The following is a 20,364-nucleotide window of genomic DNA, read 5'->3' on the forward strand; positions in this document are numbered from 1 at the left end:
TTTTTATCATTGAATTTTATCAAATTAGATCTTAACCGTTGGATTCAAATAAAATATACATATATGGTGCCTCACTAATTATGGGCTAAATCTTAGGCTAAATTTGGCTTTGTTTTAGGTCCAATTTTAAGCTTGGTTAGACTAGATTTAGGGGGAAATAGAAGGAAAAAAATAAGTTATAGGCCAATGATTGAAGATGGTCTAAGAGTGAACATTGTATCGCATACTACTAAAACCAAAATAGAGGGTTTAATAGAATACCTTTGTTTTGTTCCTAAAAGTCGCTGAAAATTATCGTATTTCCTCTGCTGGCTTCCTCAACTAGCACCTGCCAGTTCCCTTGCTGACGTGTGCACCAAAAGTAAAACTTTCCTCTTTGGCTCCTGGTACATTTCCTATTTTCACCAATAAACAAAAACGGTCCAATCCTATTTATTTTTGAGAGTATTTATCCTCTGCTTCTCCCACTATATCTCTCTCTTTCCATCGAGTACCGTCCTCATTCAAAATATCTTAACTGAGTTGAAACGGGCGGACTCACCCGAGTTCAACAAGCAAATGGATAGAGGAGAAGACTGCGGGGTCGGTCCCATTTTCCATGTTTTCGAAATTAGGCTCGGTGATGACGGTCATCAATCGAGCTGTTAAAATATCTGATTAACCTCGGGACGAAGGCACACGTGGCGGCCAGAGATCCAGCCGAAATTCGGCAGACAGAGGCATGAAATTTGGTAAAAAGGTGAAAAACCCCTCTTTCCTTTTTCATTTTTGTTTGTTTGTTTGTTTCTTTTCTTTGGTTTTCTTTCGTATTCGCTGGTGCTGCTTTTTGTACGGTTATGGTTAGGGTTTTACCTTTCGCAGGCGGAAACTAGAGACGGAAACTAGAGAGAGAAGCAAGAGAGAGAGGAGAGAGAGAGAGAGAAATTAAGATCAAGCGAGAGCAGCAAGTGATGGGGCGAGGGAAGGTGCAGCTGAAGCGAATCGACGACAAGATCAGGCGGCAAGTGACGTTTTCCAAGCGGAGAACCGGGCTGATGAAGAAGGCACGTGAGTTGTCCGTGCTCTGCGGGGTGGACGTCGGCCTCGTCATCTTCTCCCCTAAGGGGAGGCTCTACGAGTTCTGTAGCGGCGAGAGGTACGCCCCCCTTAATTTCTTAATTTCTTCTTCCTTCCACCGCCTTACTAGTCCCTACTGTGTTACTTTTTGTTTTTTATTTATTTTTTTCTTCCTTCTGTATGTTGTATGTATCTGTGTATCTGTTTGCAGTGGTAGGCTGCTATCTACCATCTTGTAATTTAAAAATTTACCAAGCAATGTTTCCATTAATTTTATTTAATTTATTTTCTGTGGATGTATTTATGTCCTATCTTTCTCGTTGATATCAATATCGTTCCCATGAATATCTTTAGCTCTTGATATTCGTTGTCCCTTCGGGGTTTCGACTTCTGAATTTCCAGACTTCTCCTACCCATAACACTTTCCAACGCTCGCAATTGGACTAAATTTCCCAATGACTTAGCTTTCGCGAATGTTATTATTATTTTTGTTAGCTCATGGTGTGTGTAAAACATACAATAGATTAATTGGAGCCACTGCTGCGTCCATCGTCCACCGTTGAGAAGTAACGAATGAACACCTTTTAGAGGTACCTAAATTAATTGTATTGGGATTGAAGCGTAATCATCATCAATAGTAATTAAAATACTAATTAAAATTTGGGTTGGCAGAAACTGCCCCCTGTATAATATGTTTTGCCTGTCGGTATACTGTCCCAGTAGCGTCCTTAATTAGGGAAAGGGATCCTCTCCGATCTATTCCTCCTAATCCATCAAATTAGGAGATCCTTATTTGTAGTCATTGGATCAAATTCTAACGGCACAAATTCCTTGATTTGGTGAATTAGGAGGAAGGAACGGGAAAGGATCTTTTTCCCTTACTTAGAGAGCATCTGTCTCTTCAAAGGCTATGAGGGAGTACCGAGTTGTTATATGAGTACTGTATATGTACTTAATAAGACAGTGACGGAGCGTAATATATATATATATATATATATATATATATTAGCTAACAGCCTAATATTATTCCTTTTTCTTCGTCTTTATTGTTAATATTCTATGGGTAAAAAGTGGATGCTCTTTTCCCCAACTTAGGAGGATATATGCAAGTATAGATGCTTCCAGTATGAGAAAAACTTGCTTACGCTCTAGGAACACTATTGTTTTGTTCTAGATTAATAATATAGTTAATAATATGATATCACGCATTTTAAGTTTTTCACATAACGTTGTATTGTTGAAGATATCGACATTTTAGGATTTTCAATTCATGTAAGTTTTTCTCATCGAACCAAAAATATCGATCAATTTGGGTTTTATATTTTGAAACTATTTTAAATCATCACAATTGTTGATATTAATCTCCCTTTGTCGATCTTGTTATCGATATATATTCTCCCATGTTATGCAAACTTATGACATGATGCTATGCAAAACGTTGAACAATAAAGCAAACGCACCACACTCAAACACACATAATTTAGCAATGTTCGGCAAACTTTGCCTGCTCGTGTGACATCTCTTGAGAAATCACTTGTACTGAAAAAAAACAACTCAGTTACAAGAAACTTATTGAAAACTCTTATGCTAAACGCCCAAAACCTTGCTTTAGATCTCTCTCACTCTTGATCTCTACCATTATATTCTCTCTGTTGTTTGTGTGGATAAATAACCCCCAACAAGCCTGTTTATAGTACATAGACCGTGATTATGTGCCTTACAAGTATAAAATTCCTAAATTCTTTTATAATAGGAAAAACTAACTTATTTCCTAATCCTAAACTAATTGGGATTACAAAGAAAAACTTATTTCCCAATTTTACAGGAAATAACATGTGCACATTCATTTTCTCTTTTCCTAACGCCAAGTGGAAACCTAAGCCTATTTGGCCTTGGTGACTAGCCAAATCACACAATTCCCACCTTGGTGAGTCAAAACCAAGAAATGATTGTTGCACCCCAGAGTACCTTCAAACTCCTGAAGCAACTATGGAAAACTTCAAGAACTTTCACCTTGGCAAAATTCTTCTTACCAGAGATGGGATAGCTAAATACATGAGGAACAACTAGCAAAGTACGAGCTGTCTCAACAAGATGCCTGTGCTTTCTCTCAGCACAACTATTCTGTTCAGGGGTATGTGGACAGCTAAATTGGTGAAAAATGCCATGTGTACTGAGAAAGGAAGCAAAAGAGGTACTGATGAATTCACCCCCTGAATCGGAGCGCAAAACTTTGATTTTATTTCCAAGTAAATTTTCTACATAAGATTTGAAGACAACAAATGTAGAAAAAACATCTGACTTGGACTTCAAAGGAAAAAACCAGCTATATTTGCTAAAGTCATCAACAATGAGCAAATAGTACTTGAAACCACTGTTTGAGATAACAGACGCTGGACCCCATAGATCACAGTGTAGAAGTTGAAGACTGTGAGTTGTTGTTGAAGAAGAAATTCCAAAAGGAAGCTTATGATTCTTGGCAAGAGCACAATCTGAGCAGAAGAAATCAATAGTAGACTTGCCTTGTAAGGACAGTTTATTAGTAGAAATTACCCTTCTGAAAATAGAGGAGGATGGATGACCCAAGCGTCGGTGCCAAACTTTGACAGGAGCCTTGACACTGAGCAGAGCTGAGGGAGAAGAAAGTGAAGAAGAGCTGGAGCCTTGAAGAGGGTAGAATCCATCTCTAACGGGTCCCCGCAAAAGCATCTTCCCCGAAATACGATCCTTGACAGTGGATCCATAAGGGTCAAGGGTCAATGAACAGTTATTATCTTTGAGAAACTGATAAGCAGACAAGAGATTATGTTTCATGTAGGGAACGTGTAAAACATTCTGCAACTTAAAGGAAGTATGAGGAGTATGCAAAGCAGATGAACCAATATGATGAATAGAAAGACCTTTACCATCACCAATATACACTTTATCTTCACCAGTATAGGGAGTGGGAGAAGAAATGTTGGCAACATCATTAGTAATGTGAGAAGTCGCACCCGAGTCAATCAACCAAGGCTGAGCTGGTTTGGCAGATTGATTGACATACATAGCAGTGAGTTTAGCTGGAGGAATCCGACCACAGATGTCAGGATTCATTCGATCAAAACAATCAAGAGCCTCATGACTGTTAGAACCACAGATTTGACAGGGAACTTTGAAATGGGAAGAGCCTTGAGGATGACGAGAGCCTTGAAAGTTACGATTTCCACGAGTGTTGGAGTAATTGCCACGGTTCATTTGGAAATTGCGATTGCCTCAGTGAGAGAAGGAATGGCCTCTGTTATGTTTGCCACGATTTGCAGATTTTGATTGTTGCCAGGATGAAGATTGGTGCTGAGCAGCGAACACAGAAGGAGTAGGTAGCAGAGGAGGCTGAGAGTGCACCGAGAAGGCTTGAAAAGGTTCAGTAGCAGAGGATGAACTGATATTTTTGCGGCGAGCCATGGACAATTCTTTAGTGAGAAGAAGACCATGGAATTCATCAAGAGAGGTAGAGGACAATCGAAGCATGATTGAGTCAATGAAGGACTCAAAATCATCAGGCAAGCCATGAAGTGTGGCTGCAATTAGGTCGCGATCAGAAACGGAGGCACCAGCAGCTTGCAAGGAGTCTGAGATTTCCTTAATTTCTTGAAGATACTCGGAGATGGAGCGAGAACCTTTCTGAACAGATTGGAGACGCGACCGTAATTGATGAATATGAGCCTCTGAAATTCCACCAAATCTCTGTTCAAGCTTCGACCAGAGTTCGCGAGACGAAGAAACACCCACCGTGAAGGGGATGATTTCCTCAGAAAGTGTGGAATTGAACCAGATCAAGAGATTTTGATCTTTTTCGTACCATTCCTCAAAGGCAGGATTAATGCTGCGATCAGGTAGGAATGGCGATGGACATACATCAGTACCATCAATGATTCCAAGAAGCTTGTAGCGCCGTAGAATTGGGCCAAACAGCGCACGCCATGGCAGATAGTTCGATCGTTTCAACTTGATTGGCACCATGCTGCCGATGTTATGGATCAAAAGGGAGGTGTAGGAACTCAGAGGACTTGGATTTCCAGAGAAATTAGGGTTTTGAACCGACGGAGAAGACGATTCAGGTGGTGGCGAAGATGATTGCGCCGCCATAGCTTGCAAAGATGTTGATGCAAGAGAGATCGGAGAAGAGAAACTGAAGAATCAGAGGAGAAGAACAGAAAGATCGATCAAGAATCGATCGATCGAGTCGAGGGAGCGGAAGGATCGATGCTGTGAAGCAGAAATGGCGTGATACCATATAGAATCTGGAAACTTCCTCTGTAAGCTTTCCAATTGTATTTCTGAATTAATTAGTTTGTACACTATGAAGACATATATATATAGCCTTTGGCTATTTACAAAGATACCCCTTAACTACCTACCTTATAACAGTTCTAACTAATCACAAACATTAGTACAGCTAATTACATTTAGAGATAACAGACTATTTTACAGTAACTGAAATGGGTGACTTGTCATTTTCCCTAATAACAACACTGCCCATCATTCAGCCACAAAAATAAGTCCTTATGACGCAGTTTATGGGCAGTCACCCCCTGAGGTTCCAGTATGTAAAGCTGGTACTACAAAATTGGAGATGGTTAACAAGAGCTTGCTTGAGAGAAACATAATACTTTATTTCTTAAAAGCTGATCTGGCAGGTGCTCAGAATAGAATGTTTGTCCAAAGCCAATAAGCACATAGTTGAGAGAGTTTTTTAGGTGGGAGATATGGTTTACCTAAGATTAGTCCCTTATCAACATTTGTCCTTAGCTACCCACCAATTTCATAAGCTACAACCTAAATTCTATGGCCCTTTTGAAGTGTTAGCCAATATTGGTACGGTGGCATACAAGCTCAAGTTGCTCGAGACATCTTGCATCCAGTTTTTCATGTTTCTTGCCTTAAGAAACATTTGGGATCTACTGTGCAGCCTACTATTCAATTACCCTTACTCGCTAATGATGGGATACTCCAAGAAGTGCCATTAAGGATTTTGGAAAGGAAGTTCGTCAAGAAGGGAAATTCAGCTACAATCGAGGTGCTAGTTCAATGGCAAAATCATCCTCCAGAAGATGCGACTTGGGAGAATTATACCGACTTAAAATCCAAGTTTCCAGTGGTGGTTCATCTGTAATCTTGTTTTTGCTGTGTTTGTAATGTTGTTTATGAATTGGTTGGGTAATTTTTGTGTTTTTGTAGTAGAAGTCTTATGATACAAGCCTTGTTTTGAGAGAGGGGTATTGATAGGATATTGGGGCTTAGAGATGACTCATCATGTTGAGTTGATGATGTGGCAGTATTGTCTAGGATAGTATGGTTGAGTCAGCAATATCTGTTAAGTTGTTACACGGTTAGGAGTCGGTGGCTTAGAGGTTAAGCTACCTAGTGCTATATTAGGAAAGATTGTATAAGGAAGGTTGTTGTTGATTTGTTGATGGTAATAAGAAATACTCGGTTATTGTACATTGAGTGAGATGCAGAGCTTGGGTTGTATCAATTCCACTGCGCATCTATGGTTCCTTGTGGCTCATTCTTTATTATGAGAATCGCGTCTTGCAAATCTTGTTGAATCAGGACATTCTTCATTTTCCTCTGCCATAGCGTGAAGTTATGACTTGAGCTTGCCTTGTCACCTGCCATCTCAAAACACTACAACCTTAGTTCTAGATACTATTTGTTGATTTTTATCTTTCTTAGTTGATCTTGTTTATCTATAGTCTCCAGTGTTATGGAAACTTATAAGATGGTGTTATGCGATGTATGAACAATAAAGTAAACATGCCACACACAAACACAACAAATTTGGAGAGGTTCAACAAACTTTTTGCTTCTCGTGTGATTTCTCCTGCACTATGGAGAATAACAACTCGGTTATAAGAACTTATTGAAAACTCTTATACTAAGCTTTAGATCTCTCTGCCACTCTTGGCTCTCAACACCCTTGTATTCTTTCTGCTACTCGTTTACTCATGTGAATAAACAACCCTCAACAAACCTATTTATACTACATAGACGAATGGTTACATTCCTTACAAATATAGAATTTAGAGGAAAACTAACTATGTCCTAATCCTGAACTGATTGGAATTACAAAGAAAACCTATTTTCCATTTCTTATGGGAAATAACCTGTGCACATTCCTTTTCTCCTTTCCCAACACTAATTGGAAACCTAAACTTATTTGACCTTGGTAGTTTGACGAGCCAAATGACAACAACAATAACTCAACTTATGTTCGATATATATTTAATTGTGTGAAATGCATTACCAAACCATTTGGCAACATAAGATGCAAACATTGAATTATATTGATCAAGTTCTTATTTGAATAATGTGTGATTCATATTCATTGATTATTGAATTTAGTAGTACAATAAAAGATTGCACCGTAACTTGAGAAACAATCACATACCTCATCTTACCATCGACTAGCTTATCACATACCTCAACCATTCGTAAATTATCTTATCACATCTAATTTGTGAACAAAGAGATATGGAATGCAAATTGTCGAGAAGGAAGTAATACTAGCTCTTATAAGCAACTAAAATAGTGACTAATCAATATAATTACCATTTCACTAATAGAAGTTGTGTGTGACACTTGCTATTGTATGTCGAGATTATGGTACACACTCATGTTTTAATAGTTGTACACATTGTAACGCGGGTGAATTGGTGAGTGAATCTGTAACGCCACATCAACATGTCAAGTGGTGTTTCCATCACACGATAGAATTCCTTCAAGAATTCACTGAAAAATAGTATAGCACGAAATGTTGAGATGATAAGTTTCCCTGCATAATTAAGGAGTCGTATGGTAATAGTTAAAGATTAACGTCTAAATTGCTATGCATGCATGTCTGAGATCGATGAAGTTTGTTTGGCTGCAGGCGTGAGTTGGCGAAAGGATCATCGATCAGAGTAGCCAAAGTCTACTCTTGAGCATATATGTATCTGATATCGTTTTAGGGTTAATAAGATTCTATTCGTTCGATTTGCATGGTTTGTTAACCATCTTGAACTTAAAACTAAAAAATAAAATACTAATTAGTAGTATATTTGTATATATATCCTCACTCTATGGCTAATGACCATGTTAATTACAAGAATATAAATCTTGAACTCTTACTGCAGAAAGAAGAAAGATGTAGTCTATTCTATGAAGGGCGGCCAAGGTACATATATTTATAAACGTCAATAAAATCTTATGTAGCATTATAAATATAGGAAAGAGAGGATCAAGATCAAAATCTATGGACATTGTTAAATCATCTAATAATTCATTTTTTATAAAAAAAATTATGTTATAATTTGAAAAAAAAAATCGTTTTATTACATATGATCTGGTTATAAATGTGAAATTAATTAGCTGTTACTCATATTAGGGAACGTTAAGATGGTCAAAAGTAAGTACTTCATAGAATGAATGCAATAAATACGTAGATAAGTTTTAAATGCATTCTAATAAAATATGTGTATGCATGATAATCCACTGACTCTGTTAAGAGTCCTAGGTTGTCACACCTCATTGTTTGCCATCTAGCTTCGAGTAAAACAAAACCGACCGAGATTCGAGTGTCTTAACATTTCTTTTCAAAGGAGAAACTTAGCTTTTGCATTCCGAAACCAAACCAGAATGTGAAAGACTAGTCCAAAACAAACTACTGATACAGGAATAACTCAACTCCTCGTACCCTCGTCCATTTGGTGTTGGCGAGTTTTCAAACTTAATACGTAGACAATGTTATTAGTGATGTTAAGTATGAAGACTGTTAGATTTATACGTGGCCAACTTGTTTAGATGTAGGGGGAGTAGCTCAACTCCTTATAAATCCTTGCCAGACGACAAGGGTTTTACATATCCCTATGCCAGATAATTCTTCACAATGTCACACACCCCATTACAGTGGCCACACTCAAGCCAAGCATGTGTGCAACACATACTAGGTGAGTGGAGCACGTGTGGTCCTTGACAACACATATTAGGTATTGTGGAGTATGTGTGACCCTTTAGCTTCACACGCGAGCCAAAGTGGTCTGATGTAAATAAGAAAAGTGAAAGAATAGCCAAACTCCTTCTAAGCCCTTGCAAAGTTTAAAAGGGTTGTCGAAGTAGTCGTGGCATGCACCTTACATTCAGAGTTTTCTTTTGTTATTATTATTAAATAGAGGGAGGAGGGTTCGTAACTTCACAATAATTTGGTAAATATGAAAGTTTTGAACCCGTTTCGCATAAGTGAAAATCTAATACACTATCATCTAAGCTATTAGACTATATGCTCCTTACGTTTAGAGTAAAATTGTAAATGTCGTTTTCATATACAACCATATGCGCCTTCCATTTAAAGGACTATCCAGTTAGATTTTAGACCATAGACCATATGCATGGAACAGTGAATAGTTAAAAACTGTCCTTTTCATATGCTCTTCCAATTGGCTTTCCGACCCTCGGGAGTTTTTACTTGCATAAGGTATTGGATAAGATCATAAGCCCACAACAAATACACAAAAAAAGCATCCCATAAAAAACATAAAAAATAAAACAGTGCATGAAAAGACACAAACACATAATATTGTCATGAAACTCACTTCCTCTTTCCGGACTTGGATCCTCTCCTGGGCTAATGGAGAGGATCTTCCTGACCCATGATTGTAGACTATTGGATTTTTATCCAACGGCTACAAACAGGAGATCCCTTTAAAGTTATAATAATTATAACTGTTGGATAAAAATCTAACGGTCTACAATGATGGGTCAGGAGGATCCTCTCCATTAGCTCGGGAGAGGATCCAAATCCCCTCTTTCCAATCATCGGATAGAGCCAAAATCGATCTTTAAAGATTCTCCCAACTCATCGAGGGTCAACATCCAACCACAAGGGAAACAAATTGCCATTCCTTTCGAGGAAAAACTACATTAGTGCATGTAGTTTGCACAAAATTTTACTTCTATCCCCTATAGTTTCAATTTTGTTCAATTTTGGTCCCTTTTGTTTTCTATTATGTTTCCATTCAAGGATATCTAATAATTTTAGCTCGAATACGTACCATGTTAGATTATGAATGTTCAATGCAAAACCAATTGGAAATACATGGAAACTTCAGGTTCTTTTAATCACTTAATGCAAAAGATACTCCAAAATGTCACAACTCCCACTTACTTAGGAACAAGTGTTTCTGTTAGGCCTAACATGTGCTTAGCCAGTATTATAGTGTAAGCATCTAAAATACAATTGGCAATCGCGAAAAGATCCAAAACTCCTTTTGCCAAGCTTCTATCTCTAATGTGAGATACTCTTAACAAGGACACACACAACTGTCGAGGCCCATAGGTTAGAATTTTGTACACATTTAGAACATGGCTAAATTAGAAGAGAATATGGACATGTGTTGGTCTTATCTCTTTGTGATATGGACAATTGATTTAGATTGGATATTCACATTCTAATATGGCATCCTTAAGTCCAATTATCGCTCGGTACGTCCAATTAAGATTGGATATTCACATTCTAATATGGTATTAGAGTATGCTACCCTTAAGTCCAATTATTACTCTGTACGTTTTTCACGTAATAGATACTCTTAATCGACACATGAGAGGAGCCGTGTTTTTAGTCATTTTACAATAGAAAATAGAAAAGCAAGTTTTGCCCTGGTTTGTAAAATGGTCTAGCCCCTACCTCCTATTTCCAATTTAATCTATTTTCTAGATGAATTATATTCGTACAAATGTTATTTCTTCTACAACAAGTATATCATTGATGGTTTATTTCTTTCATATTAATTAATGCACAAAATAATCTTGCTTATGGTTTGTATTTTTTTTCCTTGTGACCTTCATTACTTCAGTTTTGGAAAGCTTGTCGAGCGTTACCAGATACATAATGATGAGGAAATTGGTGCTTCCAAGGATGCTGGTGGTACTGACAAGGTTAGTCAAACGTTTTACTCTGCACAAAATTACCTTCAAATTACTCGTAAAATGTTAAATTGTAGATTGAATTCACCTATATGTTAATCCACCGAGTTATCGAGCTCGGTGAAACGGTAAGCTTGATATACGCTGTTGGCTTATAAGAAACCAATTTAGGCATGGGTGATGCTCAACTAGATTGATCATGAAAGAAGTTACTGAAATAACAGAGCATGAGAAAATAAATTGAAGTTATTGAACTAACAGTTCAACCAATTTACTGTATTTGTTAGGACTTCAAGTTTTGCATCATTGTCAAAATAGTGACAAACACCAGTAGCAATACTTTGAGCTTATGTTCTCTGGATAAGAATAGAGGTTTATCATTTACCGTATCGTCTCTTCTCACATTCTGCTAATCTCGGGTGCAGAAGAATAATTCCGAAGGGAGTGGTCTCCGCACAGGCGCCAACCAATCTCTGAAAATGATTCGAAGGTAAGTATCATGTACAGAAGCTTCGTTACATTTCACCCACGTGACCGGGATCTGATTATATGTTTGCAGTAATTTGGAAACACAAGACATTGCAAATCTAGATATTCCAAAGCTTACCCAGCTTGAGGAGGAATTGGATGCAGTTTTAAGACAAACAAGATCAAGAAAGGTTGTAACTCTCTTTCTACTCAGACCATAATTAATTAAAAGAAGCTAATATATAGCAGTGTGCTTTCACTTAGACTGGTTTCAATGGCTCCTTCAATTAAGTGAAGTACCTATTGTCGGAATATAGTTTCTTTTTCTAGCTGGGATTGCGTCGAAGATCAATAATGCTTTTGTCCTTGAGTTTTGGAAGTTGGTAAATCTTGTGAAAAGTACTAATTTCTGGACAATTGTGTTAGTGGTAAGTTGTATTGTTTCCATGATATATATCAAGGTATTTCTTCAGGTTTTGAGTGAACAACATCAGTGTGCTTTCATCAGTGTTTCATCAGGTTTTTGAGTGAACAATATGATTCATCCATGAAACTGTAATTTCATCAGTGTTTCACGGTAGAAGTTCACTGATATTTGATAATTTCGAGTCACTCGACTGTCATTGAAATAAACACAATAGTAACAGATAAGTGAAGTGTTCATATAATTTGCGTCGTGTATTGGAAGTACAGGAATTTTAATAGATTGGAGGTAAAAACTCACTTGAGTTGAGTACTATTGATAATGCAGACACAGCTGATGATGGAAACCTGTACAGCTCTTATCGAGACGGTATGCATTCTTTCTCTGACATCATCAAACTTCAACTATGAACAGAAAGTGTATTATGTTTTGAAGAGTGTTCACATTAATTAGCAGGATATACGCTTTGTTAAAGTGGAGATTGAAGGGGGTTTTACTGCCCAGTTTTGGTATACTATTACTAGTACAGATTTGTATTTGCATTCTAGCTCATGAGATTGGAAGGGGTTCTAATTCTATTCTATTGCCAATTGCAATCTGTCTGAGGGCATATCCACGTTACGCATGTCCTGATGAGCGGTCTATGTGTACTGTGGATATGCCCTCCCTACAACTCAAGGTTCGTGCAGGGACTCGCATTTTTGTTGCTTCTTTTTTTGTGTGGTTTCGGAGAAGGGGAGTGAAAGGGTAAATTAAGATCAACTATATCTGTTCACTAATACTTTTCTTATATTCTCAGTTGTCTGATCACTACATTTCTGGTGCCATGTATATAATATATCTATATATTCTGTGTTACTGATTATTAATTTGGTGTAATTGATATGTTGCTGTAAATATTTGTAGAGTTATTTTGACAGTTTTGATTTGAATTTGGTGTCTTATGCATGGCTCTAAATCTGAACAGGAAAAACAGCTGAAAGAAGACAAGCTTCGATTAGAAAATGAGGTATATAAATATATAATTATATATTTGTTTAGTTACTGAAAAAATGAAGGTAGAAATTGTGATAGAAAAGCAAGCAAAAAACAAATACTCACAGTCGCTTAATGGCTTTGATTTTATAGATTGCAGCACTGAAGCTGAAGCAGCAGCAGGGCAAGGACCGTGCTGCCGACGAGGAGCCAGATCAACAAAGCACTTTCGCCGCTAATAACAACACCACCACCACCACCAACAGCTGCTGCAGCGACGACAATGTTCCGACCATCAAACTTCATTTATTTCTTTCTGAAAAACGAAAACATAACGCAGACGCAGACACAGACACAGACCAAACCAACTAACTGCAAGCCCAGGATATGATACAAATACTACATGCAGGGCAGGGTGATCATTCAAACAACAAATATTGGCCTTAATTAAAACACGATCATCCAAAAACTGAATCAATTCACCGAGATTTCACAGTACTGTCATTCCCTTTATAACTATCAAGTGACAGAAGTGTAGTTCACTGTAACTTTCAATTTGTATTTGCAACAAAAAACAAGAGAAAGAGTTATGAGTTCTTCCTGTAAGAAACACACTTATCACTTGAACGCTGACAGCCGTTTACATGGTAGACCATGCCAGTTAATATCTAAACATTTGCAGATTACCATCACTTGAATGAATTACTCATCCATATAAATTTTGCGGCCACAATTTGAAAATTCCGGATATTGCAGTGTGAAAAAAAGAATCCAGAAGATCGAATTTGGAAGCTATCAAGCTCTTCCAGGGAGTCACAAGCTACCATCAAAATCTACGTTCTCAGGTCCGCATTTCATCAAACGGTTACAAGGCGTAAAAATTAGTGAACTTGGCAACGGATTCACACTAAAATTCACAACAATATAAATTCCAACGGATTCTGATCTCCTGGGCTACTATCTCTACAACACGGTGTTCGAGAAATCATTGTCCGTCCCTTGTCAGCAACTTGTGCCAAGGCTCTACCTTTACGGAACCGCAGCCGCAGACCCGTCGAAAATTTGGAAGGATTTTGATGGAGACGCCTTACAAGACGGTGAAGCCTTGTATTTCTTCACCATTGGAGAACAAGGGTTCCTGCATCGATTGCAAGGTAGGCAAGAAAGGGCTCCCGCATCGATTGCAAGGTAGGCAAGAAAGGGTCCTGCCATGCCGAGACAGGTGCCACCGACCTTGAAGCTGCTCATCCCAAGGACGGAAACATTGTTGTTTTGGGTCATTCCAAAAGATTTCATCGGCGAATCTACTTCTCGTCAAGAGGGTTCTTAGATTATTCAATTGTGATTTTGAAGAATTTTAATAGATTTATAAATACATTAATTTTGATGAAATTTAATTGGCTTTTAGAGATTCCGTGTAATTTTCACTCATTAATTCATGCATTCATTTGGTTATGATTAATTGATCTCTCTTTGCTGGTTATGATCATTTGTTATGTCTTTGGTGGTGGCTATGATAAATTATTATTTCTTTGCTGGTTTTCATTTGTTATTTCTTTGTTTTTTTTTTTTGGGTAAAATATATAAAAACTACTTTAACTATTAGATCAGTCACAATTTCTTATCTCATCTTTAAAAAATTTCAATATCATACCTCATGTATAAATTTTTTACAATTTTATGCATTCCGTCAATTTTCTGTCAATTCTTTCGTTAAATAATGATGTGGCTTGCAATTGAGCCCACTTTCTATTAAAAAATTAATTAAATATTAAAAAAACTAAAAAAAATCATTTAATATTTTTTTTGCATGGGGACCCACCCCTTATCCTCTCACCCTTTCTTCCCCTTCCCGTCTTCCCCAAATCCAAACCCAGATCCCACCCATCCCTTCTTCCCCGCTGCCATTCTCCGCCACATCAACAATCCCATCCGCCACTCCTAGCCCCTCCTCCCTCACCTCCCTCAACGCCCTCTCTCCGTTGCACCTAGACAAATTGAGCATCGCACCCATTGCATACTCTTTGCTCCTCAAGCTCGACCCGATCGAGAGATCCAACAAATCAGCACTCGGCCACATGCACGATCACCGCCGTTGTGTCTTCGGCATCGTCTTGGAGGGAAAGGGAGGAGTTGAAGAGGGTTTTAAACAAATAAGGTATGGCGTCGGATTTGGCAACGAGGGGGTGGCCAGAGTAAATTCGAGATCTTGATGGGTGGGGGTGGGGGGGGGGGGGAAGGGATTTGAGGATTTGAAAGGTAGGGGAAGAGAGCAGAAGTGGTACTGGAGTAGAGAGAAGGCCGGTTGACCTGATTTGGTGAAGGCGGAGTCTGGCGGAGCGAAGATGATGATAGAGGACTACGGGATGTGGGACTCGGGCAGTGATCAGCACAGAGAAGACGGGAGCAGGGTGGGTGGGATCTGAGTTTGGGGAATACGGGAGGGGGAAGAAAGGGTGAGGGGATAAAGGGTGGGTCCCCCATGCAAAAAAAAAATGATTTTTTTATTTAGTTTTTTAATATTTAATTAATTTTTTAAATATTTAATTAGTTTTTTTAATAGAGAGCAGGTTCCATCTCAAACCACGTCACTATTGAATGAAAGAATTTACAGAAAACTAACAGAAGGTATGAAATTGTAAAAAATTTGTAGATGAGATGTGACATTGAAATTTTTAAAGATAAGGTATGAAACTATGGAGTTAACTTTTATGCTCAATAGTTGAGGCAGTTTTATGTAATTTAATTTTTTTTTTATTTTTTATCCAACGATAAATTTTGTTAGATTAGATGTTAAGAGTAATCACCTATCGAGTTAACTTTTTTTTTTTTATCCAACGGTAAATTTTGTTAGATTAGATGTTAAGAGTAATCACCTATGGAGTTTATTCTCACACCGTCATGCAAAAACTCAATACTTTTTCACCATTGTAATAAAAGATCACCTGCATGTGTTATTTGGTTTTAACATTTTTTATTTCTTCATTATTTTGTATTTACTCTTATTTTTAAGTCCTACAAATCAGTTCGTTGTTACACAGTGCATTGATATACTTCGAAACTTAAACTCACTTTGCATCTCCTTCTGTGGGCCCAAAATTAGACCACACGTACAAGAGACCTCTTCGCTTAGATGCAACCTTTGATTTGGTTGTTGCAACTCCATGGATTGCACCCGACAACAGTCTGATCTGGTGTAGTTGTGTGTAGATAACCGACTAGTAACACAAATGAAAGAAACATGAGGCCTTTTCGATTGACAAACCAGCCATCTTCTCCGCTGTGCAACGGCAGAAAGGCCAAGCGGAACAAATCAAAATGAAAGTAGATTTCAAAAACAAATAATGTCACACACACAAAGTACACCGAAACCCCAATCACCCAGTTAAGCAAGTTTGACAACCAACTCCTAGTGAATTACTAGTATTCTCCCTTTTTGGTAGACTATAGAATACGTCTCATCAGCTGTCAGGCAGTCTCATCACTACTTCAGATGGTGGTCGTAATGTGCAAACCATCTCTTTCGTCTTCCCAAAATAAACCTGCCATAGCAGAAAAATGAAAGTTTAAAATTTCACAGATAAAGTTTAAGAGGTATTCCGCCATTTCAGAGGTGATGGCCTAAAGTTTAAGCCTGGGCCATGATTCTTAGTTCAATAACTTGCTGAAACATCATATAATCAGAACTATAGAGCATCACAAAGAACGGTAAAATACGCAGGTAAGGAACCACAGTACCTGATCCAGTGAATTTCTCAGCTTGCTCTCCATTTCTTCAATCATTCTTCCCATGTTACAAAGATGGCCTTCTTCAGTTGACAGGTGCATATTCATCTACAAAGCCAAAAAGAAGGGACTATTTGATCCATCCCAAGATATCGTACAAATAGTACATGCAGGGCAGCATAGAAAAACGGATTTTGGGTGATCATTCAAACTACAAATCTTTTGCTTAATTAATTTAAACCATATCAGGTCCATCAGTATAACACGATACACCTAAAGTTGATCCACAGAGATTACAGAGCACTGTCCTTGGTGCACATCAAGTTCTTCCTCTCTTATCAAAGAAGACAGAAGAGTTGTTCACTAGCACATTCACTTGCTAAAAAATTATGTGTATTTGCATCAAAAAAATAAGAGAAATAGTTCCCTCATACAAACTCCTCCCGTTCAAAACATGCTTATCACTTCAATGTTGATCTCCGAGAACAATTTGGATGCTAGACCATGCCAACTCATATCAAAACATATACAGGTCACATCACATGGATGAATTACTCATTCGGATATGGTAGGTGCCCACAATTTGAAAATTCCAGACATTGCATAATGAAAAATTAAACATTCTTAGAAAGAGAAGAAAAGGAAGAAATAGGGGTGACAAAAGAGAAGATTTCTCTCCAAACTGACTTCTTTGTACCTCTTAAAAATTTGTTTCCACAATTAAAATCGATTATGATTACCTGTCGTCTAATTGATCCAGACAAACTGAATGTGCCTGACGATTCATTATCTGTAGTCAAAGACAGCATTACAGTACTTGTTAAACGGTAATGAGCTGTTCCTTCCTCCTCCGGACCCACCTATGTAAGAAAAAAGTTCCAGAATGGCAATTAGTGTAAGTGTGAAAAGGGAGGGAGTGTCAGGATGGCATGAACACCTTCATTACAGATCTACATTGTTCCTTCCGTGAAAAATAGAGTTTACCTCAATCACATGTATAGCATCCCATGCCCCCTCCTGCAGATAACCTCGCCGACCTTGCCCTGTCTTGGAGCCATCTAAATTCCCACAAATAATTGAAATCAGCAAATATGCATATAACAGAAAATAATTTTTATGTACTTCGAGATAGTTCAGGCAGCAGACCTTTCTTTATTAAAAAGCAGCCTACAAAACCTTCGTTATCATCCTCCCACATATAAACTGATGAAATGCCACCTTCATAATACCTACCAAATTACCGGTCAATCAAGCTGTACTAAATCTTCAGAATGAAACAAAGAACTGAATCATTGTGCTAAAATAAATTGCACGAGGATACTTTCTACACATTCTTGCTTCTTGTATTGCTTCTTCTTTTTTGAAAATTAGATAACGGAAAGAAAAACCATTGCAAAGAATAACGCAAGAACGAGGTAAGTAAAGAACCTCACTGGTCACGATAAATGGCAAAGATGTCGTTGGCTTCAACTTCAAGTTTCCTCAGCTCTAAAGATGGGAGGCTGCCGTCTTCTAGTGGCGGATGATATTTGTTTGACCAAGGTGATCTACATGGAAACATAGGAGCACAAAAAAAAAAAAAAAAAAAACTACAGACAACTGAAATTCACAGAACAGAAACAATTATACGAAAAAATTAAGCTACTGGTTTACATAGTTATACATGCATTTCACTAATCACATCAATTAAATCCGCATAAAAACCTAAAAAAACCAAATTAAATTAATAAAAATATACCAAACATCCAGATTCACAAATCAAGGCCAGATCTGCTACCTCTAAAATGTCCCCCAAAAATGTGGCAATTGAAGCATGATATATGAAAAATCTCACACGAACCCATCAAAGTTGACAAAGAACTGAATTACCTGTAAGAGTCTGCATCTCTGTTATATTCACATAGAATGAACTCCTTCCCGTATTCCATATCGCACAAAACCTGCTTTTGGTAAATCAGAGCAACAGAGTCACTTTAAAATTCGATTTTCAGAACAACATTTCCGTTTCTTTTGAGATTGTTATGAAGCCCTAAGAGAAAGAAAACTGAAAAGTGAAAATTGGATTGGATTGGACAGGATTTTCTCGGGAAACAAACAGTGGAGAACCTGGAGAGGCTGATCGACTTGAGAGAGGAGATCGGAGGAGTGCTGGGGGAGAAGGGAGAGAAGGGCGGAGAGAGACGTCTCGGTGTGCTTGGGAGGCATCCGCCGCATCAGTCCCATCGCCGCTTCCATTTTTCCTCTTTCCTTTTCTTTTCCTTTTGTTTGGTTTTTTGTTCGGGTTGATAAAACTCCAGAGAAGCGAGGCAAAAAGAAAAGAGGCGCCTTGCTTCGTTTGACCCGAGTTTCCCTCTCCAAATCTCTCTCACGCACAATTTTTTTAGGCTTTTTATATTGTTGAATACACCTTAAATACTTAATACACCTAATATTTACTTTTTTAATTAAAATTTTTTTTAATATACCTCAACATACTTTTTCATAATACCCTGACACTCACACTCTTAACATGCATCTTACGTTTCTATATACACACCCCATATTTTCTTCATACATCCTCCGTACTCTTCACAATGACTTTTTTTCTTTCTCTATGCTATGTGCCGTTGATACGAAATCATTCATGTCATACCAAGATTTTCTTACTGCTAGAGAGGTTCAAATAGAGGAAGGTAGAAGCTGCATGTTTGGGGAACCTTACAAAAGTGAAACGGTAAAAGTTTCTTTGCGAAAGAAGGCGATGACTGTAATCTAAGACCAATGAAGTTTAAACTTCACCAGTTATGAAGGTACATTTTGAACAAGGTGAAGCTTCCTATATATCAATTTCATGTTGTACTCGTAAAAAATAATTTTTCTCAATCAACGGGTTTGTAGTTTCATTGGTTAGGCTTTTTGTTCTACAATGGAGAGTGAGAGTGGTTTATAGAGTCGAAGAAGATAAATAATCTTATGATATACATGTTAAAAGTCATTTGGGGTGCATTTAGTATTTTTTTAATTTTTTTAAAAACCTTATAAGGTCAAAACTGTCAATGCATATTAGGGTATATAAGTCATTTAATATTAAATTTTGATGTGGGATGTATTCAACATTATATGGGGTGCTGATAAAAAAAGCCATGTTTTTATTGTTTTTTATTTCTCATTTTTTATCGTTTTATTTGATTTGAGAGAAAAAAAGAACACTATGCCTTCGCGCTATATGAAATATGAATATTAAGTAATAATAATAGTATGGCATTTCGAATTCGATATGATAAACTTTTTTAACCTTTAAAACTAAGTAATTTTGCAAGTGACTCTTTACCATAGTGGTAGAAATGAGTGAAGTTCTTGCATGACTGACAGCATAGATTCGAACCCTATCGGTGATTAATCTAACAAAAAAAACTCAAATATTGACTATATATTAGTTTCAACTTCAAGATACATAAAGAGGAGAAATATTACATGCGACTCAAATTTGATATTTCAATGAGAGAGTTGCCCCCTTTTGTATGCTACTTCTAATTTCCACTATGATATTTTAATTAGTGAATCACTGCCCATGACTTTATAAATAACCATCACTCTTTGTCAGATTTTCAAAATTTCATCCATTTTTTCGTCTATATCTGTCATTGGACAGCTCAAGAGCCACTTAAGAAAGTAAACGTGTACAAAGATTGATAGACTAGACCCACTCGATGGAGAATTGAGTTTGTGGTTGTGGGTATAGTAAGCCAAAAAGTCTACTGAGGGAGAATTGAGATGAAGTGGCAAACACTAAACTA

The 20,364-nt window shown here is 37.5% G+C and overlaps 2 protein-coding genes across 4 annotated transcripts; one reads left to right on the forward strand and one right to left on the reverse strand.

Moving 5' to 3' along the window:
- Positions 1-496: 496 nt before the first annotated feature.
- Positions 497-13,554, forward strand: LOC137725283 (agamous-like MADS-box protein AGL31). 3 transcript variants are annotated; one of them, XM_068463919.2, is made up of 8 exons: positions 497-739; positions 862-1,135; positions 10,926-11,007; positions 11,421-11,485; positions 11,555-11,654; positions 12,215-12,256; positions 12,855-12,896; positions 13,016-13,554. In XM_068463919.2, the coding sequence occupies exons 2-8, from the start codon at positions 951-953 to the stop codon at positions 13,232-13,234; spliced, it is 735 nt and encodes a 244-aa protein (XP_068320020.1). In that variant the 5' UTR covers positions 497-739; positions 862-950; the 3' UTR covers positions 13,235-13,554. The 3 variants fall into 3 exon arrangements, with proteins under 3 accessions (XP_068320020.1, XP_068320019.1, XP_088551086.1); XM_068463918.2 differs by lacking the exon at positions 497-739 and having other exon boundaries at positions 757-1,135; XM_088694960.1 differs by lacking the exons at positions 497-739; positions 12,215-12,256 and having other exon boundaries at positions 757-1,135.
- A 2,539-nt stretch (positions 13,555-16,093) lies between these two features.
- LOC137725669 (F-actin-capping protein subunit beta) lies at positions 16,094-18,956 on the reverse strand. Its single transcript, XM_068464439.2, has 8 exons — positions 18,695-18,956; positions 18,458-18,528; positions 18,022-18,135; positions 17,735-17,817; positions 17,573-17,646; positions 17,329-17,448; positions 16,601-16,696; positions 16,094-16,404 (listed from the first exon to the last, which is right to left on the reverse strand). The coding sequence occupies exons 1-8, from the start codon at positions 18,821-18,823 to the stop codon at positions 16,324-16,326; spliced, it is 768 nt and encodes a 255-aa protein (XP_068320540.1). The 5' UTR covers positions 18,824-18,956; the 3' UTR covers positions 16,094-16,323.
- Between the last annotated feature and the right edge of the window lie 1,408 nt (positions 18,957-20,364).

The sequence above is a fragment of the Pyrus communis genome, chromosome 5, assembly GCF_041283825.1.
Source record: "Pyrus communis isolate YQ-2024b chromosome 5, ASM4128382v1, whole genome shotgun sequence".
Taxonomy (NCBI): domain Eukaryota; kingdom Viridiplantae; phylum Streptophyta; class Magnoliopsida; order Rosales; family Rosaceae; genus Pyrus; species Pyrus communis.